Source organism: Panthera onca, chromosome D4, assembly GCF_046562875.1.
Source record: "Panthera onca isolate mPanOnc1 chromosome D4, mPanOnc1 haplotype 2, whole genome shotgun sequence".
NCBI lineage: Eukaryota > Metazoa > Chordata > Mammalia > Carnivora > Felidae > Panthera > Panthera onca.
This window is the reverse complement of record NC_138351.1, coordinates 70,332,972-70,356,295: the sequence shown is the minus strand read 5'-3', so window position 1 is coordinate 70,356,295 and position 23,324 is coordinate 70,332,972. Positions and strand designations below refer to the sequence as shown.

Below are 23,324 nucleotides of genomic sequence, written 5' to 3'. Positions count from 1 at the left end.
AAAAAAAATTTTTTTTTTAAAAACTGAGGCAGGAGGTAATATTTTCATTATGTGTTTATGAATGTAGCTTGGTGTAGTTTCTTAGTACTGCCGCATATTTTTAAGTAAATTCATTTTCTGTACATGTCTACACATACATACATTCACACATATTTGTGTATGTACACACACATGCTCACCTTTTATTCATAGCCATCATTGAAGGTTTTTGTTTTGTTTTTTTAAATGAGTAAAACTGATGAGTCTTAGTAATTTAAGGTGATTATCAGTTTGGGGAACAAAGTCAGCTGTTTTTTTTGCCTCCTGTACCAGTCCATAAACTTCTGTGCTTCACTAGAAGTACCACCTGGACAAGCCCTTGGGAGTTTCTGGCTGTCCTTCCTTGTCTGTTGTATTTGTTAGTAACTGAGGTGAGGGGAACCTGAACATCTTAAGCTAGGTAACCATTAATCTCCCGAGATGCTGTAGACCAGTCAAAGCTAATACAGTGACATTTGGGGACACTGAAGACCTGCTCTTGATTTCTGTGTTTTCTATGCTCCCTGAGCCCTTGCCTGTGCCTCATGCCTACTCCACCATTAGTCTTATTGGCTCTGAAGTCCCCCACATTTTAAGGCCAACAGATGTTCTGGTATACAGGAAAGAACAAGGCCTTGGGTCCACCCATCTTGGTGCCCTTGGACAAAGACTTTTTTTTTAATATAATTTATTGTCAGATTGGCTAACATACAGTGTGTGTACAGTGTGCTTTTGGTTTTTGGAGTAGATTCCCATGGTTCATCGCTTACGTACAACTTCCAGTGCTCACCCCAACAAGTGCCCTCCTCAATGCCCATCACCCATTTTCCCCTGTCCCTACCCCAAAGATACTTAAGCTCACTGAATCTTGCTTTCCTCCAACCTTGTGTGCCCATTGGCACTATTGTGTACCTTAGCACTATTGACATTTTGGGTCATATCATTCTTCGTTGGAGGGAGCTATCCTGTGCATTATAGGATGTTTCGCAATAACCCTGGCCTCTACCCACTAGATGCCGGCACTGTATACACCCCCACTCCTGTTCTGGTAACCAGACATATTTTTAGACATTGCCAAATGTCCCCTGGGGGTCAAAATTGCCTCCAGTTGAGAACCACTAGGCTAAGATGACTTTCATGTAGTTACCAAAACTATTCATAGCACTCTCTCTCTCATTTTTAATTAATTAATTAATTAATTAATTTTTATTATTATTATTTTATTTTATTTTTTGGTGAGGATGGCTTTCTTTCCTACAAGGGGAATTGTGTAAGGATCAAGTGAGAATTCATACTGTTTTGAAAAGATAAGTAGTTGTTCAGCTTTATATTGGTGTTTTTCCTTTTTTTGGTATTTGTTCTTTTTTTTTTTTTTTCAGGTTTATTTATTTTGAGAGAGAGCTTGCAGAATGAGAGGGGGAGGAGAACAGAGAGAACCCCAAGCAGGTGCCATGCTATCACTGTGGAGCCCAGTGTAGGGTTCGATCTCACAAACCATGAGATCGTAACCTGAGCTGAAATCAAGAGTTGGGTGCTTAACTGACTGAGCCACCCAGGTGTCTCTGGAATGTTTCCATATTAAAGTGCAGCAGAACATTTAGGCCTACCATGGCCTGAAGATTCCCTCCAGAGCCACCTCCCATGCTTCCCCTTCATCAAGACTCACCTTTTTGGGGATCCTTGACTTGGGGATCATAGATACTTAAGGGATTTAAAGACATATGATTGGTTTTCTCTGTAATCCCATTTTATTTTCTAGATTTTAAAATATTATTCTGGGGCACCTGGGTGGCTCAGTCGGTTGGACATCTGACTCGATTTTGGCTTTGGTCCTTCATGATCTCACATGGAGCCTGCTGAAGATTCTCTCTTTCTATGTCTCTCTCCCCCCTCCTCCTCTCTTCGTCTGCCCCTCCCCCACTTGCACGCAGACACTCTCTTTCAAAAAACAAACAAAAAAATATTCCTAGGTGGAACCCATAGGTTTTACCACCCCTGCTGGAGGAATTAAACAGATTTCAATCTGCCCAGTAGTGTTCATGGAATGTTAAGAGTGGTTTGGGCAGAAACTGAGGTTAATAAGATCTTAAACTTCTCTCTCAAGTCAATGTACCCAACTTCTAGGTGATCCTTTGATACTTCAGGATAAGGTTTAGTCATCCTTGGTCAACTGTAGGAACTCCACATGCCCTTCTGTGTTGTCTTTCCTTCTCTACTCCAGCTTGCTGGTGCCAGTCAGCTGTGCCTGGATCAGGTCTTTCAAGGCAGATACTATGAAGATGGCTCTGTAGGGCTTTTCCCTGGGGATTGTAGAGATGTCGTACCTCTCCTGTGAGTGCTTGAATGTGTACTTTTGGGTGTACATATGACTAAGAAGCATGGTTAAGACTTTGGGGCTCCTGTGTAAGAGCTAGAAGTCTGCAAGGTAATTCTAGCTAGCTCTTGTGGTCATCTCCCAGAGGCCAAATTCTAGTATTTGAGTGTTTATCTCTGTTTTGTACATCAGTTGTGTGAAGTAGGCATTTGAATTCAATATTATAGGTAAGTAGACTCAGATCAGAGTTAGGTGGTAGTGAAATCAGTTTTAAATCACAGAGTTCAAAGCCCATTTCCTTCTATTTGATGCTGCTCCCTGCCAGTGTTCAGATGCTGAGGTTTAGACAGGGCAGAGAATGTATTGGGGACTATTCTAAAAAATCTGTGTTCCATTTACAAACTGACCCCACAGGACCACCACAGAACGTGCCTGGGCCCTGGAAGGACTTCTCTGGTTCTGAGGGCTGTGTGTTCCTTCTGGCTCCTCAGTTGTGTTAGAATGACCAGCATAGGGAAGGTTCCTATAAACCCATACCCTTAGCCCCAGAACTGGCAGCCTCTATCCTCGCCCATCCCAGATTCTAACTGTATATCCTACAGGTTGATGAGGAATCCCATCTAGTAGGAGATGAACAGCTGAATAGCTATCCCCTTCAGACACACACGCATATCTTGCTCATAATATGCCAGGTTTCAGCAAGCAGCCACCATGGTGGCTTAATAAGAACTGGTATTGAGGCGTGACTCACGGTCAGAATAGAAGTACAGTTAGCGCAGGGATCAGACACCCTCATCAGCTCTTTACAAGCCTCCACGAAGCATGATATGTATTCTGCTGCTCTATGGGAAGTTGAGCCATTATAGCATACTTCCTATTGGTGTTTACCAAAAGAACTGTTCTTACATGCCCTAACATACTGTCTCCTCTCTCTTCATCACATGCCCCTCCTGAGCAGATTTAACAATGAGATAGCTCCTAAAAGGGAATACACAAAAGGGACAGAATAATGTTAGAGCTAGTTGTTTGTCAGGAATGTTTAAGCAGGCAGCACGTAATACATGTCTTTGTTGTGTCACCACCCCTCCCACTCTTGTGTGACAAAAGTATATTTTAAGGTCCATGCTGCATATTGTGAAGTTGTTCTTATTACTAAGTCAGGAAATAGAGAAACACTGTGGAGGGAACACGAGGATTGTTTAATACTACGGGAGCAAACATGCGGGCTCAGCTCTCTGTGTGTATGGCGGGCGCTCACTCAGCAAAGCGGATGCATGGCAACCATGCTTTATCAGAGTTCAGAAGCACCTTCTGTACAGGAAGAAAGGCCCGTGTTCCTGGTACTCAAAGCGGTGGACCCACAGCGGTTGGAAGCCCTGAAGCGATGCCAGGATGGAGCCGCCCGTCCATACTGCAGTGTCTCTTTCGGGCAACACATTTACCTGGGGGCTGTCATTGGGACACATGCTGCTCAGCTCCTTCTGCAGCCGGTTAGGGAATCCACTGAGCATAGTGCTCCCCCCGCAGAGCAGGATGTTCCCCATGAGATCGCGTTTGAGGGCAATGTCACACTTGTTAAGGCAAGACACTGTCTGGGTGTGAAGCCCCAGCTGCATGGACTTGATCAGAGAAGGCTTAAAGAATATCTCTGAGCAGAGGAACCTTTCCTGGCACAGCTGTATCTCCTTCCCATCAGGCAGTATGTACTGGATTGTATGCTCAGTGGCAGGGATTTTCTTCTCTTCGATGGGGTCCAGGGCCACAAAGCAGCATTTCTTCTTAATGTCCTCCACAATGCCTATCTGGTCCTCGGTGAAGCGTTTCCCCGAGTTATTCATCAGGCCCATCAAGTAGGCCGTCAGGTCAGAACCCGCATAGTCCAGCCGTCCGGTGATGCTGGGCAAGGGATAACCCTCATAGATGGGGACCACGTAGGACACGCCGTGGCCAACTTCCACCACTAGGCCTGAGGTCCTTCCATAGGAGTACATGGACAGGCGGGATTGGTAGGCGATGTGCATTGCAGGAGTGTTGAAGGTTTCAAACAGCATTTCAGCGTACTTCTCCCTGTTGGTGTGTGGGCTCAGGGGTGGGTCTGAAACCAAGACCGCATGCTCCTCCGGGGCGATCTTCATCTCTTGATGGAAGAGATATTCCCAGATATCTTGCACGGAATCCCAGTCCACGATGATGCCATGTCGCAGAGGATTAAGTAGCTTGAGACGAACCTCTGGATTGATGAGCTCCCGCCCCACGAATGTCTCCTTGCGATTGTCCCCAGTTTTAGCCGTCTCCATGTAGGGCTTCCCCACTGTTGTGGAGATGTTATGGGTGGGCTTTGGCAGCCCGGCAAAGCCACATTTGCAGTAGCCAGTGCCGAGGTCCACAACCACTGCTTTGGTCACCTCTGCCTTGGGTTTGTCCTTAACCGTTCTTGAGTTAGTAGGTTCTTCTGGCTCTGAACAGTTAGAGCGGACCCACACTGCCCGCTTTGCCGGGCCATCCTTTAAGGAGGCAGTCTGGAGGATGTGTGTCTGTGGGGAGACCTGTTCACCTACTCTCTTGGCAGGCCCGTCCCCGATGACTGCTGCCTGTGGAGCCCACATGCTATCAAGAGCCATTTGCTCTCAGAAAGTTCCTCAATCCCACAGGCTTCAAGGCCTGAAAGGCTTATATCAGATGGCAACTTGAGAATTTCCCAGCGATGACATCACTGATTATGACATAATCTGGTGACTTGGGTTTTCTAGATGCCGGGAACCTGTGTCCCATGTTGGGGTGGACTTGTTTCAGAGGTGACTTACCTTTTTCTAGATTTTGTAATAAACCTGATTTAGCCAACCGGTTATTTATTGATCACTTGCAATGGGCAAAGCAGCTGGGAATAAAAGGCAGCCGTGGAGAAAAAAAACAATCTCTGCCCTTGTAGAGTTTACGTTCTAGTCACTGGGGGTTGGGAAGAGATGGACAATAGCCAAAACAAAGAGATGACAGAAAATGTTAAGGGCAAAAAGAGAAAAAGCAGAGAAAGAGATTGGGGAAGGTGGCTGTGTTAATGTGCCTGGGCAGAGGTCCCTGAGAGGGTGACACTTGAATGAAGACCTGAGGAGGTGAGGGACGCTGGGTGCCACGTGTACATCCTGCATATCGGGAGCAGCAGGTGCAGATGATGGGGGTGCAGCTGTGACTGATGAGTGAGAGAAGGGGTCAGCAAACTAGGGCCTGCCTGTTTTGGTAAATAAACTTTTATTTAAACACATGCTCATTTACATCTTGTCTATGGCTGCTTTTGTGCTACCACCACAGAATTGGACTCATTGCCACAAAGACTGCATGGCCCACAAAAGTGCAAATTTTTACTATCAGGCCCATATAGAAAAAGTTTGCTGGCCCCTGAGTTAAAGGATCCCCAGACCCACGTGGCCGAGTGGGGAGAGCAAGGAAAACTATGAGGGGGGAGGAGGGGCGGGAAGGGTGAGCAGCCCACATCCATCCTCTTGGGCCATGACTAGGACTTTGGTTCTGACTCTGCGTGAGATCAGAAAGCACTAGGAAGTTTTGAGCACTGTGGACACTACCCAGTTTATTTAGCAGGACTAATTGCTGCTCTGGTGACTGAGCACTTCTGTCCCCCTTGTTTCTCAGGACAGCCTGCAGAAGAATAATTTTTAGGCCCATATCTGTGCACATACTCCATGCAGGTTGGCAGCGAGATTGGACCGTGCAGAATTGCACTGATGAGAACACTGAGGCTCTAGGGTGTGGAGCTCACCCATGGATGTCCATCCAGCGGTGGCCAAGCTCTCCCAACTCTGACTACTTCCCAGGGGTGTGGTGTGGACACACCTTGACGAGACCCACAATGTGTCTCTGAAGCTGCATGGCCACCATCTCACGTGCCATCTCTGAAGCTGGGCACATTGGTGCTGACACCGGTCACTGAGAAAGCATCCCGAACCCAGCTTTTTGTTATGTAGTCCCATACTTTTCATAAAAGAGCAGTCATTACAATGGTGGGCCTACTTTTTAAGGAGGTTGCTGGGGGTGCTGTTGGCTCCCTGAGAGGTGTGAGAGAAGAAAAGGACCAAGTCCAGTCTTGTGACTGCTGATGGGAGCAGTCAAGGTGTCCTCTCAAAGACAAAGTCTCAACTTCTTGGTTCGGTGGGTAGAGGATGAGATGGTGTTGAATTTCGGGATAGGAAAGTGCTTTTCTGTACACCTGGCTGCCTGAAAAGTTGTTTACTTGCCTCTGCTGTTCAGTAGGGATTTGCATGGCCAACTTGGATTGTTTGACATCATATCAAAAGAATGTGTGATAACCAAAGGCATATTTAATTTAGAATGACCTGTTTTTCCTTTGCAACCCTCCTCTTGAATTCTGACAGATCTGCAGCTGCATAGCATTTAAAAAAATTTTTTTTTCTTAAGGTTTATTCATTGTTCAGAGACAGAACATAAGTGGGGAAGGCTCAGAGAGGGAGACACAGAATCCGAAGCAGGCTCCAGGCTTTAAGCTGTCAGCACAGAGCCCAGCGCGGGGCTCGAACTCACCAGCCATGAGATCATGACCTGAGCTGAAGTCAGATGCTCAACCAACTGAGCCACCCCGGCGCCCCTGCTTAGCATGTTTTTATTGCCCTGGATTTCTCTAAGAGCATGTGCTTACAGTTTTCTATGGCCACTGTAACAAATTACCACAAATTTAGTGGCTTAAAACACAAATTTATTATCTACAGTTCTGGAGATGAGAAGTCCACAATCAGTCTCAGCTAAAATCGCGCCATCAGTATGGCCACATTCCTTCCCAAGGTCCTAGGCAGTAATCGTTTCCCTGCTTTTTCCAGCTCCTAGAGGCCACCTGCATTCCTTGGCCTGTAACCCCTTCAACTTCAAGGCCTCTCTGACTTCTTCTGTTGTCACATCTTCTGGGACCTGACCCTCATTTCTGCCTCTTAGGAAAATCCTTGTGATTGCTTTCTGCCCAGTCAGATGATGTAGGGTAATCTATCTCAAACTCCTTAACTCACATCTGCAAAGTCCCTTTTACCATGAAAGCTAACATTCACAGATTCCAGGGATTAAGATATGGACATCTTTTGGGAGCCATTATTCACCCTGTTACCTGACCTTTCTTCCTACTTCACTGAGAGACTATAGCCTGACAGGCTGTTTCACACACCCCTCCCCCACTGCCCATGCTCGCCCCTTCTTAGCTCCTTCTTTCACTAGGGGTGGGAGAGGTGCTGTGCTGGCTTAAAGCCAGTTGTCCCATCTTGTTTGTAAAGCCCAAGAGCACAGGGACTCTCAGGGTCCACACCACATCCTTCAGGCTAAAGTTGCTGGACATTTTTTACTCCTTTTATTTCACTTCTCAGGATTTTGCATGCTTGAATGCTCTTTCGTAAGTGAAATCCTTTTCCCTTAGCTTCTATGTACCCCGCCCCCCTCTCTCTTGTGTTCCTTCTCTTGGGGTCAGGACACAGTTAATGATATTGATGATGGGAGAATATGGAGACTGTTGGCACACTGCACCCAAAACCTACAGTCCGTGGCATGCACAAGCCCCCATACTTGTCACTAGCCATCTAAGGTACTTGTGGGCTCCCTGGGGTCTCTGGTGAGGTCCCTCAAGGTTAGAGGCACCCTGTATTGCTCAAACTATCTTGGGCCACATTTTCTCACCTACTTTTGCTCCTCTAGCCCAAGGCTAGAAAACCATGAGGTAACCCTTCTTGAAAGCAACCTGAGGCTCTCCTGTAGTGGAAAAGGAAAACTGGGAAGATGAGACCAAGAAACACATTTTTCCCCAAGCTGGTATGCTTGCTCTGGTTTTTGGGATTCCGCACACCCTTAATATTTAAAAGAAATGTGAACTAGGCCCCTGTAATTTTAACAGCTACAGAAGGGAAGAAAGAATCTAGTAAAGAAAATGCCAAAGCACAGTGTTTCTTATGAATTACCTGGAGGAGTTTGTTTTTGTTTTTGTTTTTTGAGGGAAGAGAGTTTGGGGTGGAGGGTCCTATGGAATCTAATGAATTCGTCTGTTGTGGATGACAGACACTGTGGATCTTTTGCTTTGGCACAGGTGAGGGATTCATCCCTCTCCCTCACTCCCCACATCTAGTTTAATTATCTGACATAAATGCAGTGTTTGGGGTTAAAAATGTCACAGGAGTAATGAGAGAAGGCCTCAAATGCTAGAATAAGAGCTTGGGTTGAAGTGAGGATAGTTGGGGAACCAACCAAGTAGATGAGATTCTACCTTCTAAACTTCTGTAGAACCTGTTCCTCCTTCTCTTCCACACTGTCACAGCCTGGCTTAGATCACCTTCAAGTCTTACAAGAATATCTTCAGTGGTGTTTCAGGTCTCAGAGTCTTGCCCCTCTCTACATTAAAGCTAAACACAAGTCTTTTTCAAATTTTCCAGAAGTCTGATCTGACCACCCGCTGCTTAAAGTCTTCATTGGTTCCCCATTGGTCCTCCATTTATTTTTTTAAATTTATTTATTTAAATTCAAGTGAATCAACTTACAGTGTAGTATTGGTTTCAGGAGTAGAACTCATCCCAACACGTGCCCTCCTTAATGTCAGTCACCCATTTAGCCCATCCCTCCCCCACCTCCCCTCCAGCAACCCTTAGTTTGTTCTCTGTGTTTATGAGTCTATTATGGTTTGCTTCACTCTCTGTTTTTATCTTAGTTTTCCTTCCCTTCCCCTATGTTCATGTTTTGCTTCTCAAATTCCACATATGAGTATAATCATGTGTTATTTGTCTTTCTCTGGTTGACTGATTTAGCTTAGCATACTCTCCTCCATTTACCCCAAACTCTTACTCCCAGCATTTGAGGCCCAACCTAGTTGGCTCCATGACCTCTCTAGCCCCATCTGTTTTTCCAGACACTTAACTATTAAGTGGAACCTTCCCACCATGTCCTCCCACATCACCCCAAGCCTTTGCTCAGGCTGTGCTCTCTGCTTGGGATGCCCGTCCCTCCTCCTAGCTACTTGACAAATACCCACATACCCATTAGCGGTCGACTTAGCATCACTTCTCTGGAGAACCTGCTACTCCCTTCCTTCAGTAACCACTCCTTCCTCGTATACTTTTGTTCTCCCAATAGACTTCCACTTGCAAACCTCTCTGTCCATTCTGTCCCATCTAGACTGGACACTGCTGTAGCCAGGGTTCTGTCATCTGTCGCCAGCAGGCTGCACTGGGCTGGACCTGCCACAAGCCCCAATAAATGTTGAATGAAGGGACCAAAGTACTGTTGAGACCCTTATACTCTTTAAGACCTGGTGAACTAGAGTTGAGTGAACTTGAGAGAAAATACACACTTTTGAAGAGCTATTTGCTCTTGGGCAAATCATTTAAATTCTGAGCCTTCATTTCCTCAGCTCTGCCCTGCCTCAGGATTCTGTGTAGTAACATATGTGAGGTACCTGATACTGTGCCTGGCTTACTGTAGGGGCTCAAATACTTATCACCCTCCAAGCCAGGAAGCAGAGGAGGAAGAGGTGTTCAGTCAGTGGGCAGGGCATTAGGGACGTAAGGGGAAGGCACAGAAGCCTAAGACCCCAGTGTGCTTGGATTTCTACAACTGCTGGCTGCCTGCTCTGTCTTGGAGACAAGCTGAGTTAGGTAGATGGTGGTGGGGGTGACAGATCAAGGGCCTGCCAAGGCCAAGCCCTCCCTGGGCTGCCAGAATGGATCAGCCCTCAGTGACATCACAATCCTCAGGGGTTACCAAGGCACTGCTGGAGGCGGACCCTCTTATTTCTCCCCACGGAGCTCTAGGATGTGGATGTGAGAAAGGTGAGCAAAGAAGGCAGATGGCGACGAGGAGCAGCCCCAGCCCCGTGCCCGTGGTGGGCACGGCTCAGGGTGATCCTGGAGAGGCAGGAACACAGCCGGGTCCTGATGCTGGCATCCGGGAGACTGGGTCAGCCACTCAGCTGAAGTTGAAGCCCAAGAAAGTGCGCAAGATCAAGGCACTCATCGTTGACCTGGGCTCGCAGTACTGTAAGTGTGGCTACGCGGGGGAGCCGAGGCCCACCTACTTCATCTCCTCCACTGTGGGCAAGCGCTACTCAGAGGCCGCCGATGCTGGCGACACCCGCAAGGACACCTACGTGGGCCACGAGCTGCTCAACATGGAGGCGCCCCTGAAGCTGATGAACCCGCTCAAGTATGGCATCGTGGTGGACTGGGACTGCGTACAGAGCATCTGGGAGTACGTCTTCCACACGGCCATGAAGATCCCCCCCGAAGAGCATGCCGTGCTGGTCTCTGACCCCCCACTCAGCCCCAGCAGCAACCGGGAGAAGTACGCGGAGCTCATGTTTGAGACCTTTGGCATCCCTGCCATGCACGTGACGTCCCAGTCACTGCTGTCCATCTACTCATACGGCAAGACCTCAGGCCTGGTCGTGGAGAGTGGGCACGGCGTCTCGCACGTGGTGCCCATCTCGGAAGGAGACGTGCTTCCGGGCCTGACGGGCCGTGCCGACTATGCCGGGAGCGACCTCACCAACTACCTGCTGCAGCTGCTCAACGAGGCCGGCCACAAGTTCACGGACGACCACCTGCACATCATCGAGCACATCAAGAAGAAGTGCTGCTACTCGGCACTCGTGCCTGAGCAAGAGCTCGGCCTGGGCCTGGAGGAGGTGCGCGTGGACTACGAGCTCCCCGACGGCCAGCTCATCACCATCGGCCAAGAACGCTTCCAGTGCTCCGAGATGCTCTTTAAGCCCACCCTGGTGGGCAGCAACCAGCCGGGCCTCCCTGCGCTCACCGCCGCCTGCCTGGACCACTGCCAGGAGGCGGGCTTCAAGGAGGAGATGGCCGCCAACGTGCTGCTGTGTGGTGGCTGCACCATGTTGGAAGGCTTCCCCGAGCGCTTCCAGAGGGAGCTGAGCCTCCTCTGCCCCGGGGACAGCCCTGCAGTGGCCGCTGCTCCTGAGAGGAAGACCTCCGTGTGGACTGGCGGCTCCATCCTGGCCTCCCTGCAGGCCTTCCAGCAGCTGTGGGTCAGCAAGGAAGAGTTTGAGGAGCGGGGCGGGGCAGCCATCTACAGCAAGTGCTGAGCGGCGGTGCCCTGGTAGGCGAGGCCTGGCGGTCAGATGGCCTCCGGCCACTCTATACACATTTACAGAATTTCACATAAAACTTTAACGTGCACTGGTTCTTGTGTGGTCTGGATTTCTTGCTCTAGTCTGACAGCAGGTGGTGGGGATTTGGGCTTAGAAATCTCAGCACCTTTGGCTCTGCTGGGTCAAGAGTAGCAGGTGGGCAGTGGGGCAGGGGGCTGTGCCTCACTGACCCATCCCCCTGAACCCCCAGCATGAAGGTGACATCGTCTCAGAGCCCAGTGTGTTCCCTTAGCTCCTTGGAGCTCAAAACACAGCTCAGCGACATACTGCTTGTTTGTCGGCCGAGAGGCAAACAAAGGCTCATATTAAGGGACTAGCTTGGGACCCGTTGTCCGGTGGGGGTGGGAGGCTTAGCCAGGTGTCCTGTTTCTGGCCCTGATGGTCACATCTTCCTACTGCTGCACACAGCTTCATCCTTGCTTGATCTCCCAGGCTCGCTCTCTAACCCCTCACTGCCTGCCCTTTTCAGGGGCGTAGACCATGGGCATGTATCTTCTGATTGTGAGGGGCCATTTCCCTACCAACCCCAGCCAAAACTGAAGCTACTTTTGCACTCACAGAGCAAAGCCACTGAATCTAGAAAAACCAGAAAGCCCTTTAGAAATCATGTGATTCTCTCCCTGCTGTAGACATGGGGAAACAGGACCAGGAGGGAGGTGCCTGTGTCAATGGTTGAGCCCAAGTTTTCTGACCTGGGTTATGATTGTTTCCAGAAGGGCAAACATCATTGCTTTAGGGTGGGCTGCTATAACAAAATATCATAGACCAGGTGGCTTGTAAACAATAGAAGTTTATTTCTGGACGCTCTAAGTCCAAGATTGGGGTGCCAGCATGGCTATGTTCTGGAGAAAGCCCTCTTCAGGGTTGCAGACTGCCCACATCTTACTGTGTTCTCATATGGTGGAAGGGATTAGGGAAATCTCTGAGGCCTTTTATAAAGGCACTGATCCCATTCATGATGGCTGCCCTCAGACCTAGTCACTTCCCAAAGGCCCACCTCATACTGTTAATCTTGGACATTAAGTTTCCAACATGAATTGGCCAAGGGGGATGGTGGGGGGCGGGGAGTCTAGAGCAATGGTTCTTCATGGTTAGCAACCATTAAGCACTTACCAAGCACCTACTGTGGATGGAGCCCAGAGCTGGAGACGGAATGACCAGAATGTGGCCCTTCCCTTGGGATTGCACACAGCCAGTGGGAGATTGGGTGGTCACCCATGTTGGTAGGGAGATGAGGCCTGAGCTCAGTGTTTCTGGGGTGGGAAGGTGGAGGTGGTGTATTGGAAAGCTGTAAATGAAGAAGGGCTAGGTGGGGTGACCACTTGGCTTCAAGACTGAGGGTGAGTGTTGTGAGATTTCAGTTGAGGGATGAATGTCCAGCTACAAGAGGGTGGCTCCTGCCTATTTCCCTGCCCCCTTCTGCTGTCTGTGGGCTCGGACACTGGTGAGCTGTGTAATCTGATGGGCTACTTAACTTTCCCTGAGCCGCCTCTTACCTTAGACAGAGTCCTGATTTGGGGTGGTCCATGAGACTGTGTCTGTCCTGGGCCTGTGCTGGAGGCTGTGGACTGGTGAAAGAACCAGATATGGTCTTTCTTACCCAATGCCTTGCCATTTAGTCCTTCCCCATTGCCCAGAATTGGGTTTCTAGCCTGGGGTTTGAGTCCCCTTGGGACTGGCAGGCCTTGGTGCTGTGCAGGCACTTGGGCTCTTCCTGTAGAGAGAGATGCAGACTGGGGGCCAGTAGGTTGATGATGCCAGTAGGCACATTTTGTTTGGCAGGCACAGTGTATGTGTGTTTTCCTGAATGCGAATTCTTTCAGTGGGGCTCACATTCTTCAGGTCGCCCAAGTCTCTACCACCCTGATCTCTTCATGCATACCTGCTGCTGCAACATCTTTTGCTTTTAATTAGCCAGCATTCATTTCTATCGCTTGCACCCAAAATACCTTTGACAAATACTAATCCTAAAATCCTGATGAGATTGGACAAGGAAACAGGAAAGTGACGTGCCCCAAGTCACAGGCAGAAAGCTAGCACTGAACGGCAACCCTCTTGCACATTTGATCTTGAAGATGTCCAGACACCACGCCTGTGTCTAGCCCCTGACCCCCATCAGCTCCTTGCTCCCCACACCCTCAGCAACTTCCGTCTCCAGTTATAGCTTCGCTGCCCTTGCTGCCTGGTTATCTCCTTCAAAGTCATCCCTGTGTGCCAGAGGCTGTACGAACACTAATCACTTAATACTTGACATGAATTTGTTCAAGCCAGTCACAGACACAACATTTAATTTTGGTGGAAAAATATGGATCAGTGACTTCCTGCCTAAAATGACCAACCAAACGTGTGTTTATTTCCTCTCCCTCGTAAGACTGCGTGACAGTGGAAGAATACAGATGTAGAATCCCACTGCAGATGAGGATGGTAGAGACACTGCAGGAGGCCAGAGATGTCTGCCTGATTCTAGAAGGAGGAAAACGGATGCAGGGCAGGAAGGTTGCAGTCTGAAGCTTGCAAGAGGCTCCCAGTAGGGGAAGGTGACTTTCCTGTCCTGCAGAACAAGTAGGGTTTGGGGACTTGGAAATGCCAAGTAGGGGAGATCTAAAAGTGAAGTTTGTGGGACACAATGGGATAGGGGAGGGGATGAGAACTGATGGTCTCTGAGAGCACAGTCCCCCTCCCTCTCCCTGCAGGTAGAGGGGTGAGCAGAATGGTCAGCCTCTAAGTGTGACGTTCACAGGCAAAACACTGAAGAGCTCTTTCTGTGAGGGCAGTGCTGGTACAGAGAGGAGGAGTGTGGGTTAAGAGCAGGTCATGAACTTGGCCTGCATCCCCTTGTTCCTCCCCCAGAGCACAAGCCACACTTCGTGGAATCAACAGTTGATGCCTTCAGTTCCGCCTCAGTCCTATCCCACAACTTCCAGTTTCTGCATGGGCATCACACGTGGCCCCAGGCTGACTCCCTCTCCAGAGCCAAGGGACTAAGCCAGTCACAGAGCCACCATCTGCCTGGCTGCAACGGTGGGCCAGGAGCGAGCACGTGACCTCAGTGTGCTGGAGCTGAGGCACAGGCCTTTCACTGGGAAGGTTGACATGGGATTGGTATGGCCTAGAACTGCTGTGGCAACGTTTCTTACCAAGAAGCCAACTTGAAGCTGACCCATCAGGGAGCATGGAACTCGCGTAGCTGGTGCCCTGATGGTAAGTGACATCAGAATGAAACAGAGCCTAGAGCTCCCTCTACTGTCAGACGGTGTTTCCAGGAGCCGATGCATTCAGCCTCCTGGTGACTCATCAGTGTGTGTATCGGCCACTTGCAACTGGGAACATTCTGCCTGTTTCCTTCTGAATAGTGAGTGGTGTTCCTCCAGGGCAGTTTGTGTGGAGGAGGGGCTGGGATTAGAAAGGGCTCTTATAATTGAAATTTTAAGACCAACACTTCATTTATTTACCAACAAAAAGGCTACTACACGGGAAGAACTTTTATCAAGATTTTAGAGAGTGTCAGGAAACAGTAAGGCTGAAGTGCAGAAACCTAAGAGTGTCTACTGGCCATTGTGCTGTATTCTCTGGTTTAGATATTTGTCCCCGAGGTTGAAGTTGGAGCTCCTCAAGGGCAGGAAGTTTGACTTCCTCATCTTTGTTTTCTGCAAGCCCAGTGCAGGGCACAGCACAGGGTGGGTGCTTAGTACATGCCTACTGAAATGACTTACTCTCAGTCTGGTAGGTAGAAGTTACAAGTATTTTCCCCATTTTACAGAAGAGGACACTGTGGCCTGGTGAGGCTAAAAATCGTGCCCCAGTTCAGCTGCCTGATAAATCAGTCTTGTGCTAAATCAAAGTCTTGTGATTCCAAAATGCCTCTTTGCCTTCGTCTCCTACCTTCCTGCAAATTACCAATTTCTTTAACCACGAAAAAAGATTGACATAAAAATTGTTTTCAAGTAACGATCAACACATGTGATATAATTTCATACTCAACTTGAGGTATAAAAGTTAAGAATGCCTGAGGTTGCCAGAGACATAAATAAGCAAGTATTAGAGTGACATCATGTAGTGAAATGCTACTATTTAGATGTGGCAAGTGGCCTGTCCTCGTCATTGCCTGTCTGGGCAGCCTGATCTCTTTTCCCCTAGTGTTAATTACCAAGTCTGCTGTAAGACTTATCTGCAGAAGATGGGTTTAAGTGATTAATTTTATTACAATACAAACTATTAATGATGTTCTACTTGACGTTAGGTGGGTTTTTTGTTTGATCCTACATTTTCCTGAAATGTAGGGGTTCTTGACCATGGGGAAGAGGGAGTGTGGACCATTGGTTATGCTGGAGCTAGCTCTTAAAATGGCTTGTGAGAGCCCATTTCCAAGCCATTTGTTAAGTTGTGATGGTAGCTTGAATTGGGCAGGGTGGGAGTATTGGCCCCCACAGAAATCAGCAGATGTTACAAATCAGGGTCCCCTCCACCACCGAGAGTTTATTTACAGCAGGGAGCAGGAGAGTGCACGAGGCATGGTGGGCAGAATTGTCTAGGGAGCTAGTTCCCCCAAAAAACCAAACAACAAAACTGGTGTGGACCATCCTCCTGGACTGAATCGGTAGATCTGGGGAAGCCCCTCAGAATCTGCAAGTGAGAGGTTCCCCTGGGGCCTGGTAAAGAAGCTTCTCAACAGTGCGTGGGGTCACACTAAGTACAATGTAAATGTTCAGAAGTAAATCAGGAACTATGGCATAGGTGGGACAAGCCAAAGGTGCTGGGTGTCTCAGATGCTGCTCCTTTGGGTCATAATGCTTCTTGTTACCTATCTAAACTCTAGTCTCCCTCAAAGGCACAGCCCAATGTCCACTTCTCTGGAAGGCGTTCCCTGACACACCCAAGCAGGGCACTTGCTCCCTGCGCCCCTTTGCGCTGCTGTGGCCCTTGCAGGTCTGCGTTGCCCTCCTTTGTCTGCACAACTTGGTGGAAAGGGCAGCCTGTGTCTCTTCCACCTTTGAGTCCTGGTGCAGGCTTGTGTCTCGCATGGAGCAGGGACCTGGGGAAAGGTGTGCTGTAGGTACTGCTCCAAGGCTCCTTAATTTCTACTTGCTAGGTCTTGACTTTTTTGTTCTTCCTTTCCAGAACTCTGCAAGATCTCTAAAGAAAATATAGTTAATGTAATTGGCCCTGTGATGATTAGATGCCGAGTAGACAAACACAGAGTCTAAGGAAACACACTTAGAATGGGTTTCAATGGGGCTGAATGAGGAGTTGATCTCCCACCCCACCCTCTGGTCCCCACCTGTGATTGCCATGCTCCGATTCCCCCAGTGGGATAGTGTTGGTGCATCCAGTGTTAAGTCGTACCTTCAGCCCCACCCAGCAGCAGTGAAGTGGAATAAAGTGATGAGAGGTGGGGCTAGCTGGCACTTACCTCCGTCCTCCTCCTCTTCCTCCTCCTCCTTCTCTGGTGGTTATGCGGCCCCTCGAGGAGCTAATCTTCCACCTCCACTTGGAGGCAAGTGATTTGTGGATATTGCCAAGCTGATTCTAAAGTTTATATGGAAAAACAAAAGTCTCAAAATAGCCACCACAACGAGGAAGAAGAAAGACAATTTGAAGACCGACACTATCTGATTCAAGGACTTACTTATAATCAAGACAGTGTGGTATTGGTGAAAGAATAGACAAATAGATCAATGGAAACAATACAGAGAGCTCCAGAATAGATCCATACAAATATAGTCAATTGTTGACAAAAGAATAAAGGCAATTCAATAGAGAAAAGATAACCTTTTTAATAAATGGAGCTGGAACAATTGGAAATCCTTTTGCACAAAAAAAAAAAAAAAAAAAAGAGAGAGAGAGAATCTAGACACAGACTTTACCTTCCATAAAATTTAACTCAAAATGGATCATAGACCTAAACGTAGGACACAAACTTACAGAACTTCTAGAAGACAACATAGGAGAAAAGCTAGGTGACCTTCAGCTTGGTGATGGAATTTCAGATATAACACCAACACAGTCCATGAGAGAAACTATTGAGTTGGTAACTGTATTAAAATGAAAAACTTCTGCTCTGTGAAAGGAATTGTTAAGAGAATTGAAAGACAGGACTCAGAATGGGAGAAAATATTTGCAAAACATATATCTGATAAAGGATTTGTATCTAAAGAACTCTTAAAACACAGCAATCAAAAAACAACCCAACTAAAAACAGGCAAAAGGTTTGAATGAACACTTCACCAAAGAAGATACACAGATGGAAATAAGCATATGAAAAGGTATTCAACACGATATATAAGGTACAAAATGGTGCATTCACTTTGAAAAGCCATTTGGCTGGGGTTTATGTTGTTATTATTGTTGTTTATTAAGCTAAACATATTCTTATCATATGATCTAACAATCACACTCCTAGATATTTGCCCAATTGAATGAAAATTTTACATCTACATAAAAACCTACACACAAATATAGCAGCTCTATTCATAATTGCCCCAAACTGGAAGGAACTGGGATGTCCTTAGATAGGTTAATAGATAAATGGTGGTACATCTATACACCAGAACATTATTCAGCAATAAAAACTATGGACCTTAGCTAAATAAAGTGTGTCAATATTGGTTCATCAATTATAAGAAATATGCCACTCTAAATGCAAAATGTAATAGGGAAAATGGATGGGTGGATGGGGGGGGTGGTATGTGGAAACTTTCTGTGCTCTCTGCTCGTTTTTCTACAAATCTAAACCTGTTTAAAAATAACTTAATTAAAAAATCTGTTAATTTAAAAAAATAAAACAAAAGACAATCTGTAGATCAGAAGAAAGTTTTTGCAAACCATATATCCAGGAAAGGACTAGTATCTAGAATATATAAAGAATTCTCAAAACTGAACAGTTAAAAGCAATCCAATTAAAAAATAGACATAAGGCATAAACATATTTCAAATGATACCATAAAAATGATAAAATGCATAAAAATGACATGCAATTGGTAGATAACCACATGAAAAGATATTCAACATCACTAGCCATTAGGGAAATATATGCAAATTAAAATCACAAGAAGAACTATCACACATCTGTCAGATTGGCTTTTAAGAAAAAATTGTGTCAATGCCAAAGCTGGTGAAGGTGAGAAACTTGATTGCTCATGCATTGCTGATGGAAATGTAAAATGGTACACTCCAGAAAATCGTTGTGCAGGTTCCTATAAAACCAAACATGCAAGTGCCATACCACCTAGGAACTGTACTTTGACATTTATCTCAAAGATACACAAATTCACCTTCACACAAAAACCTGTACACAAATGTTCATAACAACTCTATTCATAATAGAAACCGGAGACGACTCAGATGTCTTTCAATGGTTAAGAAGTAAACCGGCACATGTATACCATGGAGTACTACTCAGCAATTAAAGAAAAAATGAACTATTCAAACATGAAACAACTTGGGATGAATCTGCAGGGAGTTTTGCTGAGTGCAAAAAGCCAATCCTACATGGTTACATACTGTATGATTCCATATAATTGACATTCTTGAAATGATAAAATGATAGAAATGGAGAACATATTAGTGATTATGACAAGGGTTAAGGATAGGTTGGTTGAGGGAGTTGTGTGTGGCTATAGAAGGAAATTCAAGAGGTCGTTGTGGGGGTGAAACTCTTCTGTATGTTGACTATACAAATGCCAGTATTATGTTTGTGGGTATTACACTACAGTTCTGCAAGGTGTTACTATTGGGGGAAGTTGGCTAAAAGGTACATGGGATCCACCTCTATTATTGCTCACACTGCACGTGAATCTACACTGATCTCACAATAAAAAATTGAATTGAAAATGAAGAGATAGGGGTGCCTGGGTGGCTCAGTCAGTTAAGCGGCCGACTTTGGCTCAGGTTATGATCTCGCGGTTTGAGTTCAAGCCCTGTGTTGGGCTGTGCTGACAGCTCAGAGCCTGGAGCCTGCTTCAGATCCTGTGTCTCCTTCTCTCTCTGCTCCTCCTCCACTTGCACTCTGTCTCTCTCTCTCTCAAAGGTAAATAAACATTAAAAAAAAATGAAGAGATAGACTGAGAAAAAAGTATATCCTCATGCCCAGGCTTTACTTTAGACCAATTGAATCAAAATCTCTGTGGGTGGGATCAGGTATTAGTGTTAATTTCTAAGTTTTCCAGGTGGTTCCAGTGTGCAACCAAGTTTGAGAACCAATACTTTAGCCAGCTGTGTGGAGCATGGAGTATCAGTGGAGAGGCAGTGGAGAGGTCATGGGTTACACAGACCAACAACTCAGACCAGTTGGGTGGTCTTGGGAAAGCCATTTAACCTCATTTAACCTCTGGCTCTTCATTTGTATAATAGTGGCTGCCTGTCCTTACTTCCCAGTGCTTTTCTAAAGATTGAGGAGAAAATGGAGGTTAAGTATTTCATAAATTGTATCGTGCAAAATACATGTTCTGGTCAATGTGCAATGTGTGTTGTACCTAGATGCAAATGTATGTGTGTTTAAATATGCACAGAATACCTGCTGCATGCAGCAGTTCTTATATTAATAGTCTCATTTAATCTCAGCAACAACCTGACAATGTAGGAATTGTGATTCTGATTTTGCAGAGAGAAGGAGCATGAGGCTCTTAGGGATAAATAATAACACTCTTGGTGTCAGGAGTATAAACAGATTCTGTCACAGCAAAACTCCCCTGGTCATGGGTTTGCCAACAGAAGTGATTATCAAGGTAATTTAGGTGAAAAAGTCAGCTCCTATTTTCACTTCCAAGAGACACAAATGAATAAAATTCCTGTAAAGACAATTTTGGTTGAATTATCTGGTTAATAGTCTGAATTCTTTACTTCATTTTGCCAATATAGATGAAGCTAAGTGTGAGAGGGACACACAGGAGTTGAGAATAAGAAAGCACCTGGTTCCCAAATGATTTCTGCCTGACAGGTAGCCAGAAGACAGAGGCCACTGGGGAGAAGAACAGGCTAGGACATGTGACATCTCATTAGTGAATGTTAAATCTCTCTTAATGCCTGTGTTTGATTACAAAGGAAGTTAAAAAATGCATGAAGCACAGAAAAGCCAGCTGACTCTGACATCAGACTTCCACAAAATGAAAAGAATACCAATGTAAAGGAGAAGGAAACTACCATCTTTTTGTGTGCTGGTTATAAATATAATTAATTAAGCTACTGGAACATTTGTCAAACTAAGTCTAAGAGAGATCAGTTCCAGTATATTGGAGAAATGAGGCAGATTTATGTTAAAAAGTCCACATATGCAACTGGAAATGTCTTGATCACTGGTGTGCTTTTTGGATTAAGATAGTTACTTGATTGACCAGCTGCGTGTGTATAAATAGAGACTAAGTAATTCAAGGTCTTCCACCTCTTAGATGGATTTGGAACAAGGGATCAGTCTCACTATTGGCCACCTGGCAGTTTTTCTAATGCTCTAACATGAATTTGAAGTTTTATATGAATCAGCCACCATCTTTCTACCTCTAAGGATGTTTTTCCATCCATGTTAGTCTCTGGTTTTATGTGGTGGTTCCCAAGTAAGTTTTTAAAGTTCTGGTTAAATAGATTGAAAGCAATTTACCAGATGAATCTTCAGAGATTAGGGAAGGGGAAGGTAAAGACTGATCAGGAGAATATTTTTGCAGCCTGTTCCTTTTTTCCTTTTGAAACCAAGAAGGAACCTTCCTACTGACTGACCCAAGTTGGAGAAATGGCCAGATTCAATCCTAACCAGAGGATGCATCCGCCGTGAAGAAGCTGGACATGGCATTGCACCATTCTTGGGTCTTATTTTCCCAAACCCATGAAATGGTTACAAAGTACATGGAAAACCATCTGATAATCTCAGGTGAGCTTCCTGGCGTTGGCCTGAGTCGTTGTAGATTGGGGTTTCCACAGGGGCATCTCCTGGGGCATTATCGAGGCCGTGTCTGCTCCTGTCTCCAACAGATATTCCCCTCTGCTCTCCTGGTTCCCCTCTGCCTGGCTAAGAGGGAATATCTCGCTTTTCTTACCTTCTCAATTCTTTCTCCCTCTGCATCTGAAGTTTTAGGTCATCCTGGTTCATAGGTTGCCAAATGCCATGCTATTCCTTAGGAGGCAATTAGTAGCTTTCAGTACTTAAAACTATTGAAAAATCAAATTAGATACAGGCTTTGTATTTCTCTAGCACTAGGTTAGAAATGCTGATGTTGGTACTAGTAGTCATGTTTAACAACTGTGCAGCTTTTTTCAGTTACAAAGCACCTTCCTTGTGACCTTCTATCCTTATAAGTAGCCTAGAAGAAAGAGGGGTGCGTGGGTGTTAACCATTATTCTCATTTTATAGATGAGAAAAGTGAGGCTCAGAGACATGTTGAAATTAGTTATTGTGCACATAGCCCTGCGTCTGGTGCATTGGTGAGGGGTGTGTATAAGAGATATGTGATTTCTCACAGGAAGGTTAGTAAAAAATACCGTGGCAGAGTCAACCATTCACTGAGCATCTAACTTTCATTCAGCATGGTGAACTGGCCCAGGCTCTGTGCCAGCCCCTGGGCTGGGGGAGGGAGGAGATCAATGGGACATGAAGATGAATAAGCCCTGCTGTGAAGTCGCTTATGGTTTCAGGGGGGTAGGGTTGCCAGATTTAGCAAGTTAATGATAAGGATGCCCAGCTAAGTTGGAATTTCAACAAACAAGGATTTGTCAGTATAAATACGTCTTATGAAACTTCATCTGGCAGTATTTTGCATGGAGGAAGATAGACTAAAAGTCTGAAACTATCAAGATAATAGTGGGGGCTCTGGGAAGATTTTCTGGAAGAAGTAATGACTAACTTGGGTCTGGAAGGTAGAAGAGGCCACAGGAAATCTAGTCAAAGGAGGCACGATAGAGTCTGGTGAGTTTAGGGAATGGCGTTACTTATCATTTTGATCTTATTTTTCTCGTTTATAAGATGGGGACAATAATAGCATGTCCCCTGTAAGGTGGTTGTGGGAGTGAAATGGGTTTATATGTGTAAAACACTTATGACAGTGCCTGGCACAGAGTAAATGTTGTATGTGTATCTGCTCCAGTGAGAGTGATGGTGAAATCAACTAGGACAGTGGAAAGATGAGGATGAGGAAGAGGAAGGGACTTTCCAGAGGTTCAAGTGACTATAATCAACTGACTGGAGGAGCAGAGCAAGCATTCCTAGTGGGGGTGAGTGGGAAAAGCTGGAGCCTGGGAAGAGGTGAAGAGTAGGTTTGGGGGAAGGTGACCAATTCCACGTGCACCTGTGTTTGTGGTGCCCTCTCCAGGTGGAGAGATGTGGCTGGAACCCAAATGCAGGCTCAAGGAACAGAGCAGGGTCAAGGGTAGCACTTAGAAGATTACAGACTGGAGGTGAGGAAAGCCAAGGGCATGAATGAAATCAGCCAAGGGCGGCCTCGCTGATGTTCTACTTGCAGCACACAGATTTTTTTTTTTTAATATTTTTTCCATTTTTTTAAATTTAATTTTTTATTTTTTAAAAATTTATATCTGAATTAGTTAGCATATAGTGAAACAGTGATTTCAGGAGTAGATTCCTTAGTGCCCCTTACCCATTTAGCCCATCCCCTGTCCCACAACCCCTCCCGCAACCCTCAGTTTGTTCTCCATATTTGTGAGGCTCTTCGGTTTTGTCCCCCTCCCTGTTTTTATATTATTTTTGTTTCCCTTCCCTTATGTTCATCTGTTTTGTCTCTTAAAGTCCTCATGAGTGAAGTCATATAATTTTTGTTTTTCTCTAATTTCACTTAGCATAATATCCTCCAGTTCCATCCACGTAGTTGCAGATGGCAAGATTTCATTCTTTTTGAC

General features: G+C 46.1%; 2 protein-coding genes and 1 long non-coding RNA gene across 3 annotated transcripts; 2 read left to right on the top strand and 1 right to left on the bottom strand.

Annotated features, from left to right (window-relative positions):
* Window positions 1-3,510: 3,510 nt before the first annotated feature.
* On the bottom strand, window positions 3,511-5,045 carry ACTL7A (actin like 7A). The gene has a single exon (XM_060609105.3). The coding sequence runs from the start codon at window positions 4,951-4,953 to the stop codon at window positions 3,631-3,633; it is 1,323 nt and encodes a 440-aa protein (XP_060465088.3). The 5' UTR covers window positions 4,954-5,045; the 3' UTR covers window positions 3,511-3,630.
* Window positions 5,046-7,574: 2,529 nt separating this feature from the next.
* ACTL7B (actin like 7B) lies at window positions 7,575-11,517 on the top strand. The gene has a single exon (XM_060609104.3). The coding sequence runs from the start codon at window positions 10,041-10,043 to the stop codon at window positions 11,421-11,423; it is 1,383 nt and encodes a 460-aa protein (XP_060465087.3). The 5' UTR covers window positions 7,575-10,040; the 3' UTR covers window positions 11,424-11,517.
* Window positions 11,518-14,283: 2,766 nt separating this feature from the next.
* On the top strand, window positions 14,284-17,335 carry LOC144614139 (uncharacterized). Its single transcript, XR_013551703.1, has 2 exons — window positions 14,284-14,690; window positions 16,608-17,335. It is a non-coding gene; the product is annotated as an uncharacterized LOC144614139 (long non-coding RNA).
* Window positions 17,336-23,324: the final 5,989 nt, after the last annotated feature.

Excerpts from the sequence above, each read along its gene's own strand:
- ACTL7A (XM_060609105.3), bottom strand. The coding sequence starts at position 4,953 with ATGGCTCTTGATAGCATGTGGGCTCCACAGGCAGCAGTCATCGGGGAC.
- ACTL7B (XM_060609104.3), top strand. The coding sequence starts at position 10,041 with ATGGATCAGCCCTCAGTGACATCACAATCCTCAGGGGTTACCAAGGCA.